Source organism: Physella acuta, unplaced genomic scaffold, assembly GCF_028476545.2.
Source record: "Physella acuta isolate Inbredline_101_S28 unplaced genomic scaffold, ASM2847654v3 ptg000385l, whole genome shotgun sequence".
NCBI lineage: Eukaryota > Metazoa > Mollusca > Gastropoda > Physidae > Physella > Physella acuta.
The window spans coordinates 326,560-353,097 of NW_026731904.1; the positions used below are offsets into that span (position 1 = coordinate 326,560).

Genomic DNA, 26,538 nt, shown 5'->3' on the forward strand with positions numbered 1-26,538 from the left:
TCAGTGCACGAGTGCAGATGCATTTACATTTTGCAGTCAGCTTGGAAATAAACCCTTATTAGTTTCCTTGTCACGTTCTCTAAATTATGTTGACCGTTTATGGTGGCTATTGATTACATATTTACAAGTTGTGAAGAACTACTGTTAAGATACTAAGGGTGAGAGTTCAAGACTAGCATGGTTATCTATTTAGCCTACGTAGTTGTATTTAATAAGCAAGTGTATTTTGGTGTAGCCCTACCATATCGCAATAATTATTGAACCAGCTATGTATAAATACATATTTATAACATAAAGATACACCGACTGAAGCATTCTAAATAAATGTTATAATTTTTTAAAAGTACTACTGGTTCTAGAGACTAATAATTATTTCAACAAAAATATTTTCTTTATGTGACCCTAGCACTGTTCCAGCCACCATTGGACCGTATATAAATTATTCACAGACACAAATACTGTTTACCTGTTAAGAGCTATGGTTATTCTTTCATATCTACTGTAGGTGTCATAATTTATTTTTTAATTTAAAAAAAAAGAAGCATTTTTGACAGATCGTGAACCCCTGCCGTCTTCTGATTAAAAGTGTTTCAAACGTACATGTTATAGGCATACATATAACTTAACTTCAAAGAGGCGTTGTTCTTCTACATTTTGATATACTTATCAAGTATGTTCTTTCATCCGACATTTTTTGGTGATGTTTTAAAAATGTACAAAATTTGTGTGGGGGGTGCAAATCGAAAATTTGAGGGGGGGGGGGGGGGTGGTGCAAATCGAAAACTTGAAAGCTTGTCCCCGTGAAGGGTTGCTACGCCTCTGGGGAATGACACCATTAAGTGCCGCACCGGGTGACACCCGACCTCGCTACGCCACTGAATGTTTGTCTTACGAAAGTGAAACATCGGGTTATAACTTAGGCTTGATGAAAATCAATAGAAATGTAGCCTTGAACTCAACAAATTATTTTCAAGTTCTCTGGATCTGCAACTTGTATAGCATTGACTCTAAAAATATTACATTTCTGAATTAATTTTAGGCTTAAGTTTTTAATAAAATTTTATCTTTTATTATTTTTACGGTCCTAAATCTAAATAAACCGGGAGTGATCTCCCCTAAACTTTCTCGAGTATTCTTATATAAAACAACAGGGGATGAGAACTCGGGCTATAGACATGATTTTTAATCCATTTTAAATACTTAAAGTTTTAAAAATAGAATAAAATCTCGTAGACAAAAGATTGCACACCAAATGAACGCCAAATAAAAAAGTGCATAATAGTGCGCAATAATATTAGTACTTTGAAAATTTACATTAGTTTTTTGAGAAATCGGAAGTAGCGCAAATTAGTACTTCTTTGCAACGGAAATTACTCAAAATTTGACAGAAGGTAGAGAATTAGATCTTATACTTACATGTGAAATTTCGTTTATCTATCTGAAATAGTACTCAAGTTATAGGCTTTTGAAAAATTCAAAGTAGAAAAAGTACCACTTCCGGTTATCGGAAATCGCTCAAAAGTTGATACGGATCTACGATTTTGATAAAATACTTATATATGAAATTTCATCAACCTAGCTGTAACGGTACTCAAGTAATCGTGTTTACACACAGACACACACACACACACAGACATACGGACAGAATTGCAAAGCCCAGTTTTTCAGACTGGATTACGCATAAAACCTCTTAATTTTGATAAATCTGGATTGATAATTTTTGCCCGATTAAAATAAGTCCTCTATACTTCGGATGTGATGAAGGACTGAGGTGTAATACGGTGAAATTTGTTAAAATTTCGAGTGATTTTTGTGCACGATTACAATACTTTCTCTATACTTCGTATATACGAGAAAGTAAAAAAGCACGTTTTTATTCCATGTCAACAGCATTACGGAAGGATCTTCGTCAACTCACTGGTGTCCATTGAACAGCGTGCTTTTTTTTTTCACCTGACGGCTTGCTATATTTAGCACTTAGATATGGGCATGCATAGTTTTTAATAACATTTCTAAACTTTCTGTTTGACTATTTTAACAAAAGAGTATATTTTGACGGATTTATCCTTATTTTTAAGGACAGCTGTAGTGTAATTAAATTCTAGTCATTCTTGGTAAAAAGGTAAACTATTAACAGGCCCTTTTGAACTTGACGGTCCATGGGGCAAGTGAAGTAGAGTGTTATTACCTCGTCAGGTTCCCATCAGAGTTGGGTGGACTCAGGGACGTTCTACTTACTTCAACCCGGATTCCAACTCAAGATTGGCGTTAGCAGGCTTATGCTCTACTGTTCCCACTATTTCTACTTAACCCGATACTAAAAGCTATTTCGGGTTCTCCATAATTGACGTCACGCTTCTTTTACTGATTTTTGTCGATTAAAACATTTATCGAACTGACTGTTACAGTCGATTTTCAAGAATAGAAAAGAGACAGAAAATATAAAACGCTGCACAGCATTTTAATAGTTACTTCTCTCTGTATTGTTTCACATTGTAGGACATTCTCAAGTTTAGATTTGGCAGGCCTACTTAGGATCTCCGCCATTATAAGAAGACGGTAATACTATATTGTATTCGACACGTACATCAGAATGAACATAAACAATTACCAGCCCATGCCAATCGATATTTGTTTGAAGGGTTGACACTATTTAGGGCCTCTGCGACACGGCCTGTGCTGGCACCAAATTAGTACAACAAAAGCAATGGGTCGACCAGTATTTTATTCAATAGAATTAGTATTGAACTGTACCTTTATTAAACGCGACATACATACATACATATATTAACACATACATACGTACATAGTTACATATATACGTACATAGATACATACATACATACGTACATAGATACATACACACATACATACATACATACATACATACATACATACATACATACATACATACATACATACATACATACATACATTCATACATTAATACATACATACATACATACATTAATACATACATACATTAAAACATACATACATACATGCATACATACATACATACATACATACATACATACATACATACATACATACATACATACATACATAGCCAAAACGGCTGGTAAATTAGGCTAGCTAAGCCTAAATAGATATTTTAAAAAGGTGTATAGCGACTATAATTCTTGTAACCATTACTCTATTTAATCTTAAGAAATGTTATAAGGATACGCTTCTGCCCTAGCCTTGCTACCGTCTTAAAGATATTGATATTCAATAGAATGGACTACAATGGCTCAACAATGTGCTTGTAGTTGTGTTATGCGATTTACCTGTTCATTCAAGGATATACTTAGCGCTAGTGGTGTTCGTTGGTTCATCTCCAGGTGTTAGTTTAGAGCTGTATCATTGTGTGCCCGACAGGTTTAGTTTGTTTATAGAACTTCTAGCTTCAGTATTGTGTGCCCGTCAGGTTTAGTTTGTTTATAGAACTTCTAGCTTCAGTATTGTGTGCCCGTCAGGTTTAGTTTGTTTATAGAACTTCTAGCTTCAGTATTGTGTGCCCGTCAGGTTTAGTTTGTTTATAGAACTTCTAGCTTCAGTATTGTGTGCCCGTCAGGTTTAGTTTGTTTAGAATATATTGCTGTTATAATATTTAACTTTATAATTGTGTAGTTGTTAATAAACTTGCTTTACGTAGACCTTGTAAGTTACAGTCACATTAAAAAAAGGCCTTGGTTTCAATCAAATAATGCCCAGTGCTCCATATGGGAAAAGGTGCTAGTCTTATTTGTGGCAGGTATGTAACTATTGTTTTCTGCGATAGGCATGTAAACATATACACACACGCTCACATGCACATACTCAAACACATAAACTTATACATACACGCACTCAGACACACCCATAGTCATTACACGTTTATACATAAACCCAATCATACACATACTCATAAATATATACACACACATACTCATACACACACATACTCATACACACACATGCTTCACACATCCCTACATTCACACTTACACTACACATAAACTCATACACACTCTCTCACACATATACACTAATAATCACATACACTACAATGACACATATTTATACACACACATTCATACATTTAAACGTATACACAGACATACACTCTGACACACATTCAAACAAAATCACACACTCATACACATATACTAACACACATTTGGACCCTTACAAAGCTTACAAGGCATAAAATAAAGCGGCAATGTCCTTTTAAAAATTCAATCTTGCTGCAGGTAGACAGTGCCAAAGTTTGTGTTCTTTGATGATTGTCTCACCTATTCATCATAGAATAGGCTATCACATACAGTAGAAACACAAAATTAAAACACTATAACAATTACGCAGAATTAGAGGGTTTAAAAATTACATTTTAATAGTAGAAAGCTTATTACTATACGAACCTTCGTGTTTGTGTATTGCGCAATTGTTTTTAGTCATTCACCTCTATTGTTTTAAATTTTAAAGTGCTGAAAATAATTGCATAAAAACGTTTTAATAACAAGCTTTAATGTAATCTATATACTTGTAAAACTCATCTTTGTTTATAAATTTGAATATATGCCAAGTGGCATTGTTTTTTTTTTTAAATTATTATTTTATTTTCCCACTTACGTGCTCAGTGGGAAATGGCGAGGCACGAGAACGGTTCAAAGTCATTATGTTGTTAGCTTTAATAAATTATTCTTTTATTTTATTCATATGAGGTTCGAGCTCAGAACAGTTGAGAACAGTAGACTTTTGGACTTATTCATATGAGGTTCGAGCTCAGAACAGTAGACTTTTGGACTTATTCATATGAGGTTCGAGCTCAGAACAGTAGACTTTTGGACTAGTTAAATATGATAGAGACGGGCATTTAACTATCCTGATGAACTAGTTACATATGATAGAGACGGGCATTTAACTATCCTGATGAACTAGTTACATATGATAGAGACGGGCATTTAACTATCCTGATGAACTAGTTACATATGATAGAGACGGGCATTTAACTATCCTGATGAACTAGTTACATATGATAGATACGGGCATTTAACTATCCTGATGAACTAGTTACATATGATAGATACGGGCATTTAACTATCCTGATGAACTAGTTACATATGATAGAGACGGGCATTTAACTATCCTGATGAACTAGTTACATATGATAGAGACAGGCATTTAACTATCCTGATGAACTAGTTACATATGATAGAGACGGGCAGTTAACTATCCTGATGAACTAGTTACATATGATAGAGACGGGCATTTAACTATCCTGATGAACTATTTACATATGATAGAGACGGGCATTTAACTATCCTGATGAACTAGTTAAATATGATAGAGACGGGCATTTAACTATCCTGATGAACTAGTTACATATGATAGAGACGGGCATTTAACTATCCTGATGAACTAGTTACATATAATAGAGACAGGCATTTAACTATCCTGATGAACTAGTTACATATGATAGAGACGGGCAGTTAACTATCCTGATGAACTAGTTACATATGATAGAGACGGGCATTTAACTATCCTGATGAACTAGTTACATATGATAGAGACGGGCAGTTAACTATCCTGATGAACTAGTTACATATGATAGATACGGGCATTTAACTATCCTGATGAACTAGTTACATATGATAGATACGGGCATTTAACTATCCTGATGAACTAGTTACATATGATAGAGACGGGCATTTAACTATCCTGATGAACTAGTTACATATGATAGATACGGGCATTTAACTATCCTGATGAACTAGTTACATATGATAGAGACAGGCATTTAACTATCCTGATGAACTAGTTACATATGATAGAGACGGGCATTTAACTATCCTGATGAACTAGTTACATATGATAGAGACGGGCATTTAACTATCGTGATGAACTAGTTACATATGATAGAGACGGGCATTTAACTATCCTGATGAACTAGTTACATATGATAGAGACAGGCATTTAACTATCCTGATGAACTAGTTACATATGATAGATACGGGCATTTAACTATCCTGATGAACTAGTTACATATGATAGAGACGGGCATTTAACTATCCTGATGAACTAGTTACATATGATAGAGACGGGCATTTAACTATCCTGATGAACTAGTTACATATGATAGATACGGGCATTTAACTATCCTGATGAACTAGTTACATATGATAGATACGGGCATTTAACTATCCTGATGAACTAGTTACATATGATAGAGACGGGCATTTAACTATCCTGATGAACTAGTTACATATGATAGATACGGGCATTTAACTATCCTGATGAACTAGTTACATATGATAGAGACGGGCATTTAACTATCCTGATGAACTAGTTACATATGATAGAGACAGGCATTTAACTATCCTGATGAACTAGTTACATATGATAGAGACGGGCATTTAACTATCCTGATGAACTAGTTAAATATGATAGAGACGGGCATTTAACTATCCTGATGAACTAGTTACATATGATAGAGACGGGCATTTAACTATCCTGATGAACTATTTACATATAATAGAGACAGGCATTTAACTATCCTGATGAACTAGTTACATATGATAGAGACGGGCAGTTAACTATCCTGATGAACTAGTTACATATGATAGAGACGGGCATTTAACTATCCTGATGAACTAGTTACATATGATAGAGACAGGCATTTAACTATCCTGATGAACTAGTTACATATGATAGAGACAGGCATTTAACTATCCTGATGAACTAGTTACATATGATAGAGACGGGCATTTAACTATCCTGATGAACTAGTTACATATGATAGATACGGGCATTTAACTATCCTGATGAACTAGTTACATATGATAGAGACGGGCATTTAACTATCCTGATGAACTAGTTACATATGATAGAGACGGGCATTTAACTATACTGATGAACTATTTACATATGATAGAGACGGGCATTTAACTATCCTGATGAACTAGTTACATATGATAGAGACGGGCATTTAACTATCCTGATGAACTAGTTACATATGATAGAGACGGGCATTTAACTATACAGATGAACTATTTACATATGATAGAGACGGGCATTTAACTATCCTGATGAACTAGTTACATATGATAGAGACGGGCATTTAACTATCCTGATGAACTAGTTACATATGATAGAGACGGGCATTTAACTATCCTGATAGTTACAGACATGTTACCAAAGGCGAGGCGGGAGTTGCTGACTGCACCGGGTGACCCCAACAAAAAAAAAATAATTACAAATCATATAGAAGAAACATAATTTTTTACCAGTTTAATGAATGATTAATTATTAGTATAAAAGTATTTTAAGTACAAATAGACGATCCCGACAATGTGATGGTGGGGTTGACACAAACATGTAACTGTATAGATAATAATGAAATACCCGGCTGTATTAATAACCAATTATAGATAAACATCTTTACTTGAAAAACTTTAAGGCTGAGGGGGGAGGGGCGAGTGATACCAACTGCAAAATATACAGATACAAAAAATTAGTTGAATATTTTAAATCGATGACCATGGTGGGGTGATACCACATCTAAGAATTTAATATGAAAACTTTTTTCCACTTGAATTAATAGGTGGATTAAAATAATATTTGTACAGCTTTACGCCATTTGGGAGGAGGGTGCCACCAATTACAACTATATATATATATATATATAGGCAAATGCATACATATATATATATAAATATACATATATATATATATATATATATATATATATATATATATATATATATATATATATATATATATAGCCTATACCTTATTTTCTTGGGTGGGAAGTGGCACCGGGTAACACCCGACCTAGCGACGCCACTGCATATTACTACCTTTGTATACTAGAAACGAACATGGAACTAGCGTGGTATACTAGAGGCATGTATGTTTCTAAAGTTAAGACTGCAGTACTGCTTGCGCCATTGACAGCAGAGCCCTATCACGGAATCTGACGATTAGACTGCTTAATTAGCTTATTGATTCCTTGATTTGTTGCCAAGCGAGACAGTAACATGTCTTTTATTATTAGAAGCTCGATCACGCGAAGCTGGGCCGGTTAGATACACCATACATATTTGCTAAGTGACCGAAAAGCTATCAAGTAGGTATCTCAAACTGACTTGAAACACGTTTTAAGCCCCTGGTACTTCGTGTATTTTATAGACCACAACGTCTTTTGATCAGGATCTCGACAAAAGGCCGGTATTTGAGATAGCACCAGCTTTTTTAATATATATATATATATAAAAAAACCACATAAGATCATTCACAGCTACGTCCATTTTCTGAAAAAGTTCTATTACTGTTTGAAATAGTCTTTTTCTCGATGTACTCAAATATATTTGTCTATTCCAATGTCATTCGCTGCATTAGCCAAAACACTCTTTAACTAGATAAATGGCCATTCGGGTGGAAATACAGCGGGCGCTAGGTTGAGAGTGTTGTCTTTTTCTCTAAACCAAAACCAAACTCCGCACCTCAAATTAAACCGGCGACGAAAAATGTTATTGAAAACAGAATTTCATCCAGAATCAGACTTTAATATGGAGCATGGATGGCTTCATTATTATGTGCATTATTTTCGAAATTAGATTTATTATTAGATTAACGGCCGACGTGCTGTTATAACCTATTTAATTTACCAACTTGGCTGCCTTTTCGTTGTTGTTTTGTTTTGTTATTTACTTTCTCGTATACGAAGAATAGAGGGAGTATTGTAATCGTGCAAAAAAATCGACGTTTACGACATCACTGAGTCGGAAAACCTTCATTTTGAAATTTTGCCTGTATGTCTGCTTTTGAACACGATAACTCGTGTGCCGTTACATCTGGGTTGACGAAATTTCATATATAACTATTATATCAAATCTGTAGTTCTGTATCAAATTTTGATACTTTTCACCGATTTAAGATAACCGGAAATAGAACTTATTCTACTTTTGGTTTTTCAAAAGGCTATGACTACTTTTTCAGTTTGAAGAATTATTACATATATGTAGAAGATCTAATTCTTTTTTCTGAAGAAAACAAAGTGAGTAATTTCCGGTGACCGCAAGTAGCACTTTACACTATTTCCGATTTCCCAGAAAATGAGAAAACGCATATGAATTTATTTTCAGCTTGATTCCTCTCTTTCTTTATAAAGAACTAGCCGTCCCGGCCAGGCCTTGCACTGGCCTCCGTGAAAAACCTGTCTGTAAAAGACGATGACTTGTGTGTTTAATAATCAGCATATACCCGGCATCGCCCACTGTAACCACAACCAACCAAAACCAAAACACATAAAAAGCAAATTACACAAACCCAACCACAAACGCAAAAAAAAAACGTAAGCAATAAAGCAAACGAAAATAAACCAAATCAGAACACAAACCCAACCTAAAACGCAAACCTAACCCAAACACAAAGAAAATACAAAGGCAACCATAAATGCAAAGTTCTCACAGTCTAGCTGGGGCGCCAGCGGAACCGCCTATTTCAGCTCAGTAAACGACTATAGTACCCAAATTTATTCATACTCTTTTGCACTCACACGAGCGTAGGCGCCATACCGAACACGGGAAGGCCCGGGGCGCCAAATAGCACCGTGTCGGGGCGCCGGTATTTGATTCACTTAAAGACTATAGTAACATTTCTTATCCATAGTCTATCACAATGTTTAAAACGAAATCATGCACCATAGCGCTCACAGGATAGCCCAGTGCGCCAAATCGAACCTTGCCGGGGCGCCGGCGGACGGGCCTGTTTCAATTTTAGTGACATTTTTAATACCCCAAGCTTATCCGGAAAGAAGTAAACATATAAGACATTTAGGAGCTGGCTTGTTAACTGTTATTGATTTAAAAAATAATAAGTAAACAGTACTTCAGTGTATAAAATAAATAAAAGGCAGTATTTAAAATACCTACAACATTGCACTTTATCATTCCCCGCTTATTATGTAATGATTATTTTCCCAACACAAAACAAAATAATAATAAACCGGGAGTGATCTCCCCTAAACTTTCTCGAATATTCTTATATAAAATAACAGGGGATGGGAACTCGGGCTATAGACATGATTTTTAATCCATTTTAAATACTTAAAGTTTTAAAAATAGAATAAAATCTCGTAGACAAATTAATTGCACACCAAGTGAACGCGAATAAAAAAAGCGCATAATAGTGCGCAATATTATTAGTACTTTTAAAATTTACATTAGTTTTTTGAGAAATCGGAAGTAGCGTAAATAAGTACTTCCGGTCAACGAAAAATTCTCAAAATTTGACAGAAGGTAGAGAATTAGATCTTTTACTTACATATCAAATTTCATTTATCTATCTGAAATAATACTCAAGTTATAGGCTTTTGAAAAATTCAAAGTAGAAAAAGTACCACTTCCGGTTATCCGAAATCGCTCAAAAGTTGATACGGATCTACGATTTTGATAAAATACTTATATATGAAATTTCATCAACCTAGCTGTAACGGTACTCAAGTTATCGTGTTTACACACGGACACACACACACACACAGACACACAGACATACGGACAGAATTGCAAAGCCCAGTTTTTCAGACTGGAATACGCATAAAACCTTTTAATTTTGATAAATCTGGATTGATAATTTTTGCCCGATTAAAATAAGTCCTCTATACTTCGGATGTGATGAAGGACTGAGGTGTAATACGGTGAAAATAGTTAAAATTTCAAGTGATTTTTGTGCACGATTACAATACTTTCTCTATACTTCGTATATACGAGAAAGTAAAAAGTACTTTTTCCCCTCCCGATGTAATGATTTTATAAAGGGAAGTAATTGTGTTTTCCTAATATATCAAGGGACTTGATGAAAAGCCAACAAAATGAGTGCTAAAGGACTAAATGTAAATAATTTTCAGACATAATTAGAATTTTTGTGAAAGTTGATGCATATTTTTTTTTTATTTTTTTTTATGGATATGCCGACAATTATCACTATAAGTTTGAAAAATGAAAATTGTTTTACAACACCTACAATATCAATTTTTTAAAATAATTTAGACGATGAGCACTTTAGACGTATTACACTATGACGATAATAATATTTTTTTTAAAATATTTCTTTGGAATCGGCGGTTTGCCCGCACAAACATACAAAATTGAATGTTTATACTAGACTTATGTTCCGCACCTGAATACACATATTATTTGGTGTCCATTTAGTGCGCAATTTATTTTTTCTTCGAGATTCTATTCTATTTAAAGGATTGAAGTATTTGAAAATTGATTTTTTTTAAATGTCTATTAGACTACCCGTCATCCCTTGGATAACTCTAGGTTTCGGGGGTCATCCATAAAAAACATCACGTCTGTCACTTATCGTCACAAAAAAACCAGACTCCACATTCAAATACACGTCACACCTCAGACGTTTTTGTCTTTTAAAAACACCTATTTCGGCTGAGCATGGGTCTGACAACACTATCCCTTCATATGCTGAGATCACACAAACAGGTCAACTCTACTTCACCTGCCCAGTGTTCTCCCAACTTAGACATGTTTTTGTCTTTTAAAACACCGATCAGAGTTTCTTCCAGACATCTCGGGGGGAGGGAGGAGGGCTCCGCCCCCCCCCCCTCCCCCACGAAGAAAGTCTACCCCCCCTCCCGAGAATAAAGTCTGGAAGAAACACTGACACCAACATAGGCTGAGCATAGGTCTGACCACATTACCCCTTCATATGCTGTCGTCACAGGTGAACTCTACACCTACCCATCTCTATTTCGCCTGCCCAGTGTCCCGCCAAGTCTCAGACATGTTTTTATCGTTTACAAAAAGATTCCGGCCGAGCATGGCTCTAACCACACTATCTCTTCATATGCCAAGAACACAGAAACAGGCGAACTCTACTTCACCTGCCCCGCGTCCTGCCAAGTCCCGATAGACAACTTTATCATTCACATCTATAGAAAAAAATAAAAAAAAAATATTTACAAGATGTGTTTCGAACCCGTACCACACATACGGTTAGCGATTACACTATCAAATCACCTACCTGGAAAGTTACAATTAAAAGCAAAATTAGCGCTATAGAATCCTTGTATGAAACTTTTAAGTTACGCAAATAGGCCCTAGATCGAGCATTTCAAATTTAATATTATCCCAAATTAGCCTATTCCATAGCTAAACAAACAAAAGTTTATATAAGTAAAATATTAAGGCCTGAAATAGTTTAGTATATCTAGATAGAGCTAGATCTAGACTTTACGTTAAGTCTATAATTTAGCAAAATTAGCGGTATAGAAGCCGCGTATGAATCTTAAGCTACGCAAATATGCCCTAGATCGAGCATTTCTAAATTAGCATATTCCATAGCTAAACAAAGATTTATATAAAATAATTAAAGCCTGAAATAGTTTAGTATATAGATTCTAAGTTCTAGATCTAGAATTTCTATCTAGAACCTAGATAGATAAACCCTATGCATTCTTGAATAAGATGATCATTGAAGCTAAACAAACTTTTATATAAAATAATTAAGGCCTGAAATAGATTCTAGATGTAGAATGTACATTAAGTCTAGATATAGAATTTAGAATTAAAGTTAAGTCTAGTGACCTAGATCTGGATTCATAAGTTTTTCTTCCTTCGACAGCTGATCTGTAGATCTAGAGATTTGTTGTAAAACTAAATGAAAAAGACAGTTGAAAATTTACATAAGTGTTGGAACGTAATAAATACAGCAAACGGACGTATTGTTAAAGTTATAGCCGACAGAAAATTAGCTTTATAACGCGTTAAAGATCTGAATAGGCCACGAAATATTGTATTGGAGCCGCCATTGATTGTACTAAAAAGTAAACAAATAATGTGACGTCACTATTCACTCAAAGTAAAGTAGTTTTTCTAAACTTTACAAATTAATGTGGTTATTCTACCAATGAATAAATCAATAAATTAATTAACTTCTTTAAAAAAAATTGTGATTAGCAGTCTGTCTGAAATATTCAAACATGTAAACAAAGTTGAGTTTTAGTAGTATTAGATAGATATCTTGCACAAGAGTTGCCATCCTGATTAGTGTTATCTATGAATATTCGAGAAAGCTTAGGGGAGATTACTCCACCTTTTTTGTGTTAATTTTTACTTTCTCGTATACGAAGTATATGGAAAGTATTGTAATCGTGCAAAAAAAAATATCGAGATCTCAACGTTTTACACCTCCCTGAGACGGAAAAATATAGTTTTGGAATCTTGTTCGTATGTGTGTGTGTGTGTCTGTCTGTAAACACGATAACTTGAGTACCGTTACATCTAGGTTCATGAAATTTCATATATAAATATTATATCAAATTTGTAGTTCTATATAAACTTTTTAGCGATTTCCGATAACCGGAAGTGGAACTTATTCTACTTTCAATTTTTCAAAAGCCTATAACTTAAGTAATGTTTCTGATAGATAAATGAAATTTCACACGTAAGTAAAAGATCTAATTCTCTGCCCTCTATCAAATTTTGAGTAATTTCCGTTGACCGGAAAAAGTAATTTACGCTTTTTCCGATTTCTCAAAAAACGAATGTGAATTTATAAAGTACTAATAATATTCCGCACTATTATACACATTTTGTTTGGCGTTCACTTTTGTGTGCAATTCTTTTTTCTACGTGATTTTATTCTACTTTTAAGAGTTTAAGTAATTAAAAATGGATTTAAAATGTTGTCTTTATCCCGAGTTGCCATCTCCTGTTGTTTTATATAAGAATTCTTGAGAAAGTTTAGGTGATATAACTCCGGGTTTATTTGTAATAGAAGAGAATCGCGTAGAAAAAGAATAGCACACCGACTGATTGAAAATAATGTGTGTATACTGGCGCGAAATATAGAACTTATTGAAGATAACATTGATTGATTGTCTAGAATTTCATTTAACATCTAATTAAAACACATTTCATGTCACATTGGATTGTCATGGAGTCTTTAACTTCATGGAAATGTGTTAAAGAAATTTCGTCTAATTAATTGTAGACAAGTTATGGCACACAAGTTACATGATCAGAAAAATAGACAAAATTGCAAAAAAAAAAAAAATTACCGTTAGGGAAGGAGGTGTCAAATACACTATTTAGAGATTTTGCACGATTACATTGCATCCTTCTAATTCCGTATACGATAAAGTTCGGAGGTGTAAATGGCGAAAACGGCAAAATGACATAATGTGAAGACCACAGGGGTTAAACCACAGATGTCACACTTTTTCGCTTTTGAGAAAAATAAAATTAACTGTTTGCAGACTGGTAGCCTCACACCTGTTATATTTTGAATTAATTTTTTTTTTCATGAAAAGTGGTTCAGTCCTTGATTTAGTTACCATGTCGAACCACTTGTTCGGAATAAATGTAAAAAAAAAAGGCATACCAATTTCGGACATGTGTTCTTTTCCCCTTGAAATGCTAATTAATTCACGTTTAAACGTTGAAATCATACATTATGTATTGAAAAAGCGTTTATTATACTAAAACGGATAGCCATGAACCTATTGTATTAAATAATCAGATGGTCAATTCATAATTTCACGCTGGTTTCACATTCTGACTCACGCTCTGGTTTTGGTCTGCTTCCGATTCAGGGTTGCTCATGTAGTCGTTTAGCAGTTCTTCAATGAATGTGTTTGTTTTAGTTTGAATGTCCTTAAATTTTTATACTAGGCAGATTAGCTGTGTAAGCATGTTTAGCAGTGTTTCTTTCACCCCCCCCCCCGGAGAAAAAAGTCTGGAAGAATCAATAAGCGACTCTGGCAGCTTGAGCATGGTTTCTGTCTCTGGCAGCACAATTGGATTCTCTGGGGAGAACCAGACATAGAGCTGAACTGTTGACTCCAGCTCTCACTGTACATGATAAAGTGTATTTTATAATAAACTGGGAGTGATCTCCCCTAAACTTTCTCGAATATTCTTATATAAAAAAAACAGGGAATGGTAACTCGGGATAAAGACAACATTTTAAACCATTTTTAATTGCTTAAACTTTTAAAAATAGAATAGAATCTCGTAGAAAAAAGAATTGCACACCAAGTGAACGCTAAACAAACTGTGTATAAAAGTGTGGAATATTATTAGTACTTTATAAATTTACATGCATTTTTTGAGAAATCGGAAATAGCGAAAATTACTACTTCCGGTCAACGGAAATTACTCAAAATTTGACAGAAGGCAGAGAATTAGATCTTTTACTTACATGTGAAATTTCATTTATCTATCTGAAAGTTATAGGCTTTTGAAAAATTGAAAGTAGAATAAGTTCCACTTCCGGTTATCGGAAATCGCTCAAAAGTTTATGCGGATCTACAAATCTATCTATATATATAATTCTCATCTTGGAGACCGTAGAAAACACCAAGCTGTAAGCGCGCCTAGAAGCCCCCTCTCTTCCTCTCTAGGCATATCCCTACCACCCCTACATGGTCTGGTGAGCTGTGGTTCACGCTAAATGTTTACATTTCTGATTGATCTTTTCTTTGTCTGTAAACGACTGCTTTCACTGGGCGGGGGAGGGAGGGGGTAGTGTTGAATTCAAAAAATAGGAACTACTGACAAGCAGAAAATAAAACAACTAGATGGCGGCGTATACTACGTCGCGGGTGGTCAGCTCGTTTGATATAAAACTAATATATGAAATTTCATCATCTTAGCTTTAACGGTACTTAAGTTATCGTGTTCACACACACACTCACAGACATACGGACAAGATTGCAAAATTATGTTTTCCCGACTCATTGAGGTGTAAAACGTCGAGATTTGCAAAAATCTCGATTATTTTTTTGCACAATTACAAGACTTTCTCTATACTTCGTATATACGAGAAAACAAAAAGAGCAACTTCCTTTTATATTCTTATTTTCAGTGCATTTAACACTTGTTATTATAAAGGTTTTAATTTTGTTCTCACGACTAATGTTCTTTGCCTCACGACCAATGTTTTGTATGACCATTCACAGCGACAGTGGTTTTGTCTCCCATAACCCACGGGACGCTCTACCAACAAAAGTGGTCAACTTGGGCAAGACTACAGAGAGTATATCTTCCAATGGCTCTGCCGGCACTTCGGACCCCGTGTCTGAACTACCATGTTACAACAACGATTACCTGGTAAGTTGGAAGGGCTAGGTTTAAGGTTAGTTAACACTGGCTTCATGATACAAGAGTTTACTTACCTCAACACTAGTAAATGTTTAACGTTTCCCGGATAAAAGAAAAGAAAAACCCCGCAGCCCCTAAATGTACACATATTTTTAAAAAGTAAGTACGGGGAAATCAGGCTATAGAAATAAAAGTGTATGACACGACCGTTGCCTAGAAAACACATAGGGGAGAAACGTTTTTATGAGATGCTTGAACCTGCGTATAGGATCTGATATATACCATTTCGTCCACCTAACCAAAGTGTTACTAAGGATATCAAGTTAACACGCCTACACACATATTAACAGAATTCTAAAACTTTTTTTTTGTTATTTTTGTTTTGGTCGCTATTTATCAAAATCTTGATTTCGATATTTTTCATGATTACAATACTTCCCCTGTATAAGAGAAATAAATAAAGTGGGAGTGATCTCCCGATATCAGTAATGGGGATTTCACTTCCAGTGCAGACGACCAAAGACATTTTTATCTAAAAGAAAATAAACTTTTTTTTTTTACTTTCTCGTATACAAAGTATAGAGAAAGTATAGTAATCGTGAAAATAAATAAACCGGGAGTGATCTCCCCTAAACTTTCTCGAATATTCTTATATAAAACAACAGGGGATGGGTACTCCATTTTAAATACTTAAAATTTTTAAAATAGAATAAAATCTCGTAGAAAAGAAAAATTGCACACCAAGTGAACGCCAAATGAAATTTGCATAATAGTGCGCAATATTATTAGTACTTTATAAATTTACATGCGTTTTTGAGGAATCGGAAATAGCGTAAATTACTACTTCTGGTCAACGGAAATTACTCAAAATTTTACAGATGGCAAAGATCTTATACTTATAGTATGTTAAATTTCATTTATCTATCTGAAATAGTACTGAAATTGAAAGTAGAAAAAGTTTCACTTCCGGTTATCGGAACGCGCTCAAAAGTTGATACAGATATATATATATATATATATATATATATATATATATATATATATATATATATATACGTTTATTTAAGCATCATATATTTCCAGGGAACCCGAAAACATTAGCGCGTATGTAAACTGGAAATATTTCCTAGTTCCCTGACCCTACACTAGCACGTATGTAAGCATGAGATATTTCCTGGTCTGGCTACAAGACGATGTGTGTATGACAAACACAGTGCAGACGACAGTGACGACGCGTAGTCTGCTGCGTTGTAGGCTATGATTCTGATACATTTTATTTTTTAGTTGGAGTTTTTTTCTGATTCTGATACATTTTATTTTTTAGTTGGAGTTTTTTTCTTCTTTTTTTTTTGTCAAGGTTTCTCTGGATAAGTGTGTAACTTGCGCTTTGGGGGTTGTTCTGACTCGGTTGTTCTGACTCGGTTGTTCTGACTCGTCTGTGGGTTGTTCTGACTCGGTTGTTCTGACTCGGTTGTTCTGACTCGGTTGTGGGTTGTTCTGACTCGGCTGTGGGTTGTTCTGACTCGGTTGTGGGTTGTTCTGACTCGGTTGTGGGTTGTTCTGACTCGGCTGTGGGTTGTTCTGACTCGGCTGTGGGTTGTTCTGACTCGGCTGTGGGTTGTTCTGACTCGGATGTGGGTTGTTCTGACTCGGTTGTTCTGACTCGGTTGTTCTTACTCGGTTGTTCTGACTCGGCTGTGGGTTGTTCTGACTCGGTTGTGGGTTGTTCTGACTCGGCTGTGGGTTGTTCTGACTCGGTTGTGGGTTGTTCTGACTCGGTTGTGGGTTGTTCTGACTCGGCTGTGGGTTGTTCTGACTCGGTTGTGGGTTGTTGGGTTAGGGTTAGGGTTGTGGGTTGTTCTGACTGTTCAGTAGATGGTTTGTTATAAATGTTCGAGTGGATTAATTTAATATAGAATTTAAATAAATTTAAAGTGATTAAAAGATTACTGTTGTAGTTCTAGGCCTAAAGAGAAAATGTAGTTAAAATTTTGCCGTTCTAGTTCTAGGCCTAAAGAGAAAATGTAGTTAAAATGTTGGGTTGTTCTGACTCGGTTGTTCTGACTCGGTTGTTCTGACTCGGTTGTGGGTTGTTCTGACTCGGCTGTGGGTTGTTCTGACTCGGTTGTGGGTTGTTCTGACTCGGTTGTGGGTTGTTCTGACTCGGTTGTGGGTTGTTCTGACTCGGCTGTGGGTTGTTCTGACTCGGCTGTGGGTTGTTCTGACTCGGATGTGGGTTGTTCTGACTCGGTTGTTCTGACTCGGTTGTTCTTACTCGGTTGTTCTGACTCGGCTGTGGGTTGTTCTGACTCGGTTGTTCTAACTCGGTTGTTCTGACTCGGCTGTGGGTTGTTCTGACTCGGATGTGGGTTGTTCTGACTCGGTTGTTCTGACTCGGTTGTTCTGACTCGGTTGTGGGTTGTTCTGACTCGGCTGTGGGTTGTTCTGACTCGGTTGTGGGTTGTTCTGACTCGGTTGTGGGTTGTTCTGACTCGGCTGTGGGTTGTTCTGACTCGGCTGTGGGTTGTTCTGACTCGGATGTGGGTTGTTCTGACTCGGTTGTTCTGACTCGGTTGTTCTTACTCGGTTGTTCTGACTCGGCTGTGGGTTGTTCTGACTCGGTTGTGGGTTGTTGGGTTAGGGTTAGGGTTGTGGGTTGTTCTGACTGTTCAGTAGATGGTTTGTTATAAATGTTCGAGTGGATTAATTTAATATAGAATTTAAATAAATTTAAAGTGATTAAAAGATTACTGTTGTAGTTCTAGGCCTAAAGAGAAAATGTAGTTAAAATTTTGCCGTTCTAGTTCTAGGCCTAAAGAGAAAATGTAGTTAAAATGTTGCTGTTCTAGGCCTAAAGAGAAAATGTAGTTAAAATGTTGCTGTTCTAGGCCTAAAGAGAAAATGTAGTTAGAATGTTGCTGTTCTAGGCCTAAAGAGAAAATGTAGTTAAAATGTTGCTGTTCTAGGCCTAAAGAGAAAATGTAGTTAAAATGTTGCTGTTCTAGGCCTACTATTTGACGTGTCACCTGTATGGCCTAGTTGTGCTGAGGGTGGAGGTGGGAGGAGGTGGGATATGTTATGCCGCCTAGGTATGTCTGCGACATTCCAGACTTGAGTGTGTTGTGTCAACACGATCAGTCTGCACGCTCGAATTCCTCACTGTGTTCTTCAATGAGATGATGTGCTCTCTATAATACATGTGTTTTACAATGAGATGATTTGCTCTATATAGTACCTGTGTTTTACAATGAGATGATTTGCTCTACATAGTACATGTGTTTTAAATGAGATTATTTGCTCTATATAGTACCTGTGTTTTACAATGAGATGATTTGCTCTATATAGTACCTGTGTTTTACAATGAGATGATTTGCTCTATATAGTACCTGTGTTTTACAATGAGATGATTTGCTCTATATAGTACCTGTGTTTTAAATGAGATGATTTGCTCTATATAGTACCTGTGTTTTACAATGAGATTATTTGCTCTATATAGTACCTGTGTTTTACAATGAGATGATTTGCTCTATATAGTACCTGTGTTTTAAATTAGATGATTTGCTCTATATAGTACCTGTGTTTTACAATGAGATTATTTGCTCTATATAGTACCTGTGTTTTACAATGAGATGATTTGCTCTATATAGTACCTGTGTTTTTCAATAATAGATGGTCTTCACGATCAGATTCCTGGCTTAGGATTTGTCGTGTGTTTTTGTGTGGAGTTAAAAGTTTGATTCCTATCAAACAAAAGTTACATTTTGACTTTTCTAAGGTTACTTATAAGGATGTCGTGTGCTATTCCATTGGACTTTTAGGTTTCACAAGATGTGTTGGGTTTCATTGTGAATTACTAAAGTGTGTTACGAAATTGTGTGCTCACGGTGTGTGCTTTGATTTGAGCATGAAGTACAGCACTAGTACATGATGCTGATTTTTATGGCCAGCCCTTTTAGCAGGCGGCCTCACAAAAAGTACGCTGAAGAAATCAGACAAAATAGAGCCTTTGATTCGCAACATCGTATTATCGTACGTCAATGTCGGATTGGATCTGCCCTCTCATTCCATCTAGTTGGTGTTTTAAATGACACTCACACTGTAAGTGCCAGCCTTCACTAGAGGGAGTAACTTAATTCACTCCCAGCAAACCACACACTACACCTAGCTAACCACACACCACACCTAGCTAACCACACACCACACCTAGCTGATCACACACCACACCTAGCTAACCACACACCACACCTAGCTAACCACACACCACACCTAGCTAATCACACACCACACCTAGCTAACCACACACCACACCTAGCTAACCACACACCACACCTAGCTAACCACACACCACACCTAGCTAACCACACACCACACCTAGCTAACCACACACCACACCTAGCTAATCACACCACACCTAGCTAACCACACACCACACCTAGCTAACCACACCACACCTAGCTAACTACACACCACACCTAGCTAACCACACACCACACCTAGCTAACCACACACCACACCTAGCTAACCACACACCACACCTAGCTGATCACACCACACCTAGCTAACCACACACCACACCTAGCTAACCACACACCACACCTAGCTAACCACACACCACACCTAGCTAACTACACACCACACCTAGCTAACTACACACCACACCTAGCTAACCACACACCACACCTAGCTAACCACACACCACACCTAGCTAATCACACCACACCTAGCTAACCACACACCACACCTAGCTAACCACACCACACCTAGCTAACCACACCACACCTAGCTAACCACACACCACACCTAGCTAACCACACCACACCTAGCTAACTACACACCACACCTAGCTAACCACACACCACACCTAGCTAACTACACACCACACCTAGCTAACTACACACCACACCTAGCTAACCACACACCACACCTAGCTAACCACACACCACACCTAGCTAACCACACACCACACCTAGCTAACCACACACCACACCTAGCTGATCACACACCACACCTAGCTAACTACACACCACACCTAGCTAACTACACACCACACCTAGCTAACCACACACCACACCTAGCTAACCACACACCACACCTAGCTAACCACACACCACACCTAGCTAACCACACACCACACCTAGCTGATCACACCACACCTAGCTAACTACACACCACACCTAGCTAACCACACACCACACCTAGCTAACCACACACCACACCTAGCTAACCACACACCATACCTATCTAACCACACACCACACCTAGCTGATCACACACCACACCTAGCTAACCATACACCACACCTAGCTAACCACACACACCTAGCTAACCACACACCACACCTAGCTAACCACACACCACACCTAGCTAATCACACACCACACCTAGCTAACTATACACCACACCTATCTAACCACACACCACACCTAGCTGATCACACACCACACCTAGCTAACCACACACCACACCTAGCTAACCACACACCACACCTAGCTAACCACACACCACACCTAGCTAACCACACACCATACCTAGCTAACCACACACCACACCTAGCTGATCACACACCACACCTAGCTAACCATACACCACACCTAGCTAACCACACACACCTAGCTAACCACACACCACACCTAGCTAACCACACACCACACCTAGCTAATCACACACCACACCTAGCTAACTATACACCACACCTATCTAACCACACACCACACCTAGCTGATCACACACCACACCTAGCTAACCACACACCACACCTAGCTAATCACACACCACACCTAGCTAACTATACACCACACCTTTCTAACCACACACCACACCTAGCTGATCACACACCACACCTAGCTAACCACACACACCTAGCTAACCACACACCACACCTAGCTAACCACACACCACACCTAGCTAATCACACACCACACCTAGCTAACTATACGCCACACCTATCTTACCACACACCACACCTAGCTAACCACACACCACACCTAGCTAACCACACATCACACCTAGCTAACCACACACCACACCTAGCTAATCACACACCACACCTAGCTAACCTCACACCACACCTAGCTAACTACACACCACACCTAGCTAATCACACCACACCTAGCTGATCACACACCACACCTAGCTAACCACACACCACACCTAGCTAACCACACACCACACCTAGCTAACCACACACCACACCTAGCTAACCACACACCACACCTAGCTAACCACACACCACACCTAGCTAACCACACACCACACCTAGCTAACCACACACCACACCTAGCTGTCCACACACCACACCTGGCTGTCCACACCACACCTAGCTAACTACACACCACACCTAGCTAACTACACCACACCTAGCTAACCACACACCACACCTAGCTAACCACACCTAGCTAACCACACACCTAACCCGGCTTACCACACACCACACCCAGCTAATCACACCACACCTAGCTAATCACACCACACCTAGCTAATCACACCACACCTAGCTAACCACACACCACACCTAGCTAACCACACACCACACCTAGCTAACCACACACCACAGCCAGCAAACCACACACCACACCTAGCCAACCACACACCACACCTAGCTAACCACACACCACACCCAGCTAACCACACACCACACCTAGCTAACCACACACCACACCTAGCTAACCACACACCACACCTAGCTAACCACACACCACACCTAGCTAATCACACACCACACCCGGCTAACCACACACCACACCTAGCTAACCACACACCACACCTAGCTAACCACACACCACACCTAGCTAATCACACACCACACCTAGCTAATCACACACCACACCTAGCTAATCACACACCACAACTAGCTGTCCACACACCACACCTAGCTAACCACACACCACACCTAGCTAACCACACACCACAACTAGCTAACTACACACCACACCTAGCTAACTACACACCACACCTAGCTAATCACACACCACACCTAGCTAATCACACACCACACCTAGCTAACCACACACCACACCTAGCTAACCACACACCACACCTAGCTGTCCACACCACACCTAGCTAACCACACACCACACCTAGCTAACCACACACCACACGTAGCTAACCACATACCACACCTAGCTAACTACACACCACACCTATCTAACCACACACCACACCTAGCTAACCACACACCACACCTAGCTAACCACACACCACACATAGCTAACCACACACCACACCTAGCTAACTACACACCACACCTAGCTAACTACACACCACACCTAGCTAACCACACACCACACCTAGCTAACCACACACCACACCTAGCTAATCACACCACACCTAGCTAACCACACACCACACCTAGCTAACCACACCACACCTAGCTAACCACACCACACCTAGCTAACCACACACCACACCTAGCTAACCACACCACACCTAGCTAACTACACACCACACCTAGCTAACCACACACCACACCTAGCTAACTACACACCACACCTAGCTAACTACACACCACACCTAGCTAACCACACACCACACCTAGCTAACCACACACCACACCTAGCTAACCACACACCACACCTAGCTAACCACACACCACACCTAGCTGATCACACACCACACCTAGCTAACTACACACCACACCTAGCTAACTACACACCACACCTAGCTAACCACACACCACACCTAGCTAACCACACACCACACCTAGCTAACCACACACCACACCTAGCTAACCACACACCACACCTAGCTGATCACACCACACCTAGCTAACTACACACCACACCTAGCTAACCACACACCACACCTAGCTAACCACACACCACACCTAGCTAACCACACACCATACCTATCTAACCACACACCACACCTAGCTGATCACACACCACACCTAGCTAACCATACACCACACCTAGCTAACCACACACACCTAGCTAACCACACACCACACCTAGCTAACCACACACCACACCTAGCTAATCACACACCACACCTAGCTAACTATACACCACACCTATCTAACCACACACCACACCTAGCTGATCACACACCACACCTAGCTAACCACACACCACACCTAGCTAACCACACACCACACCTAGCTAACCACACACCACACCTAGCTAACCACACACCATACCTATCTAACCACACACCACACCTAGCTGATCACACACCACACCTAGCTAACCATACACCACACCTAGCTAACCACACACACCTAGCTAACCACACACCACACCTAGCTAACCACACACCACACCTAGCTAATCACACACCACACCTAGCTAACTATACACCACACCTATCTAACCACACACCACACCTAGCTGATCACACACCACACCTAGCTAACCACACACCACACCTAGCTAATCACACACCACACCTAGCTAACTATACACCACACCTTTCTAACCACACACCACACCTAGCTGATCACACACCACACCTAGCTAACCACACACACCTAGCTAACCACACACCACACCTAGCTAACCACACACCACACCTAGCTAATCACACACCACACCTAGCTAACTATACGCCACACCTATCTTACCACACACCACACCTAGCTAACCACACACCACACCTAGCTAACCACACATCACACCTAGCTAACCACACACCACACCTAGCTAATCACACACCACACCTAGCTAACCTCACACCACACCTAGCTAACTACACACCACACCTAGCTAATCACACCACACCTAGCTGATCACACACCACACCTAGCTAACCACACACCACACCTAGCTAACCACACACCACACCTAGCTAACCACACACCACACCTAGCTAACCACACACCACACCTAGCTAACCACACACCACACCTAGCTAACCACACACCACACCTAGCTAACCACACACCACACCTAGCTGTCCACACACCACACCTGGCTGTCCACACCACACCTAGCTAACTACACACCACACCTAGCTAACTACACCACACCTAGCTAACCACACACCACACCTAGCTAACCACACCTAGCTAACCACACACCTAACCCGGCTTACCACACACCACACCCAGCTAATCACACCACACCTAGCTAATCACACCACACCTAGCTAATCACACCACACCTAGCTAACCACACACCACACCTAGCTAACCACACACCACACCTAGCTAACCACACACCACAGCCAGCAAACCACACACCACACCTAGCCAACCACACACCACACCTAGCTAACCACACACCACACCCAGCTAACCACACACCACACCTAGCTAACCACACACCACACCTAGCTAACCACACACCACACCTAGCTAACCACACACCACACCTAGCTAATCACACACCACACCCGGCTAACCACACACCACACCTAGCTAACCACACACCACACCTAGCTAACCACACACCACACCTAGCTAATCACACACCACACCTAGCTAATCACACACCACACCTAGCTAATCACACACCACAACTAGCTGTCCACACACCACACCTAGCTAACCACACACCACACCTAGCTAACCACACACCACAACTAGCTAACTACACACCACACCTAGCTAACTACACACCACACCTAGCTAATCACACACCACACCTAGCTAATCACACACCACACCTAGCTAACCACACACCACACCTAGCTAACCACACACCACACCTAGCTGTCCACACCACACCTAGCTAACCACACACCACACCTAGCTAACCACACACCACACGTAGCTAACCACATACCACACCTAGCTAACTACACACCACACCTATCTAACCACACACCACACCTAGCTAACCACACACCACACCTAGCTAACCACACACCACACATAGCTAACCACACACCACACCTAGCTAACTACACACCACACCTAGCTAACTACACACCACACCTAGCTAACCACACACCACACCTATCTAACCAAACACCACACCTAGCTAACCACACACCACACCTAGCTAACCACACACTACACCTAGCTAATCACACACCACACCTAGCTAACCACACCACACCTAGCTAACCACACACCACACCTAGCTAACCACACCACACCTAGCTAACCACACCACACCTAGCTAACCACACACCACACCTAGCTAACCACACACCACACCTAGCTAACCACACACCACACCTAGCTAACTACACACCACACCTAGCTAACCACACACCACACCTAGCTAACCACACACCACACCTAGCTAACTATACACCACACCTATCTAACCACACACCACACCTAGCTAACCACACACCACACCTAGCTAACCACACCACACCTAGCTAACCACACACCACACCTAGCTAACCACACCACACCTAGCTAACTACACACCACACCTAGCTAACCACACACCACACCTAGCTAACCACACACCACACCTAGCTAACCACACACCACACCTAGCTAACTACACACCACACCTAGCTAACCACACACCACACC

At 39.2% G+C, this 26,538-nt stretch overlaps 1 protein-coding gene across 4 annotated transcripts in view; it reads left to right on the forward strand.

The window, feature by feature from the left end:
• LOC131942048 (tyrosine-protein phosphatase non-receptor type 4) overlaps nucleotides 1-26,538 on the forward strand; it is a 172,178-nt gene that overhangs the window by 86,131 nt on the left and 59,509 nt on the right. For all 4 annotated transcript variants that reach the window (XM_059301720.1, XM_059301722.1, XM_059301723.1 and 1 more), the window contains one exon: nucleotides 15,968-16,118. In XM_059301720.1, the coding sequence (XP_059157703.1) occupies nucleotides 15,968-16,118 (151 nt within the window). The remainder of the gene's footprint in view (nucleotides 1-15,967; nucleotides 16,119-26,538) is intronic.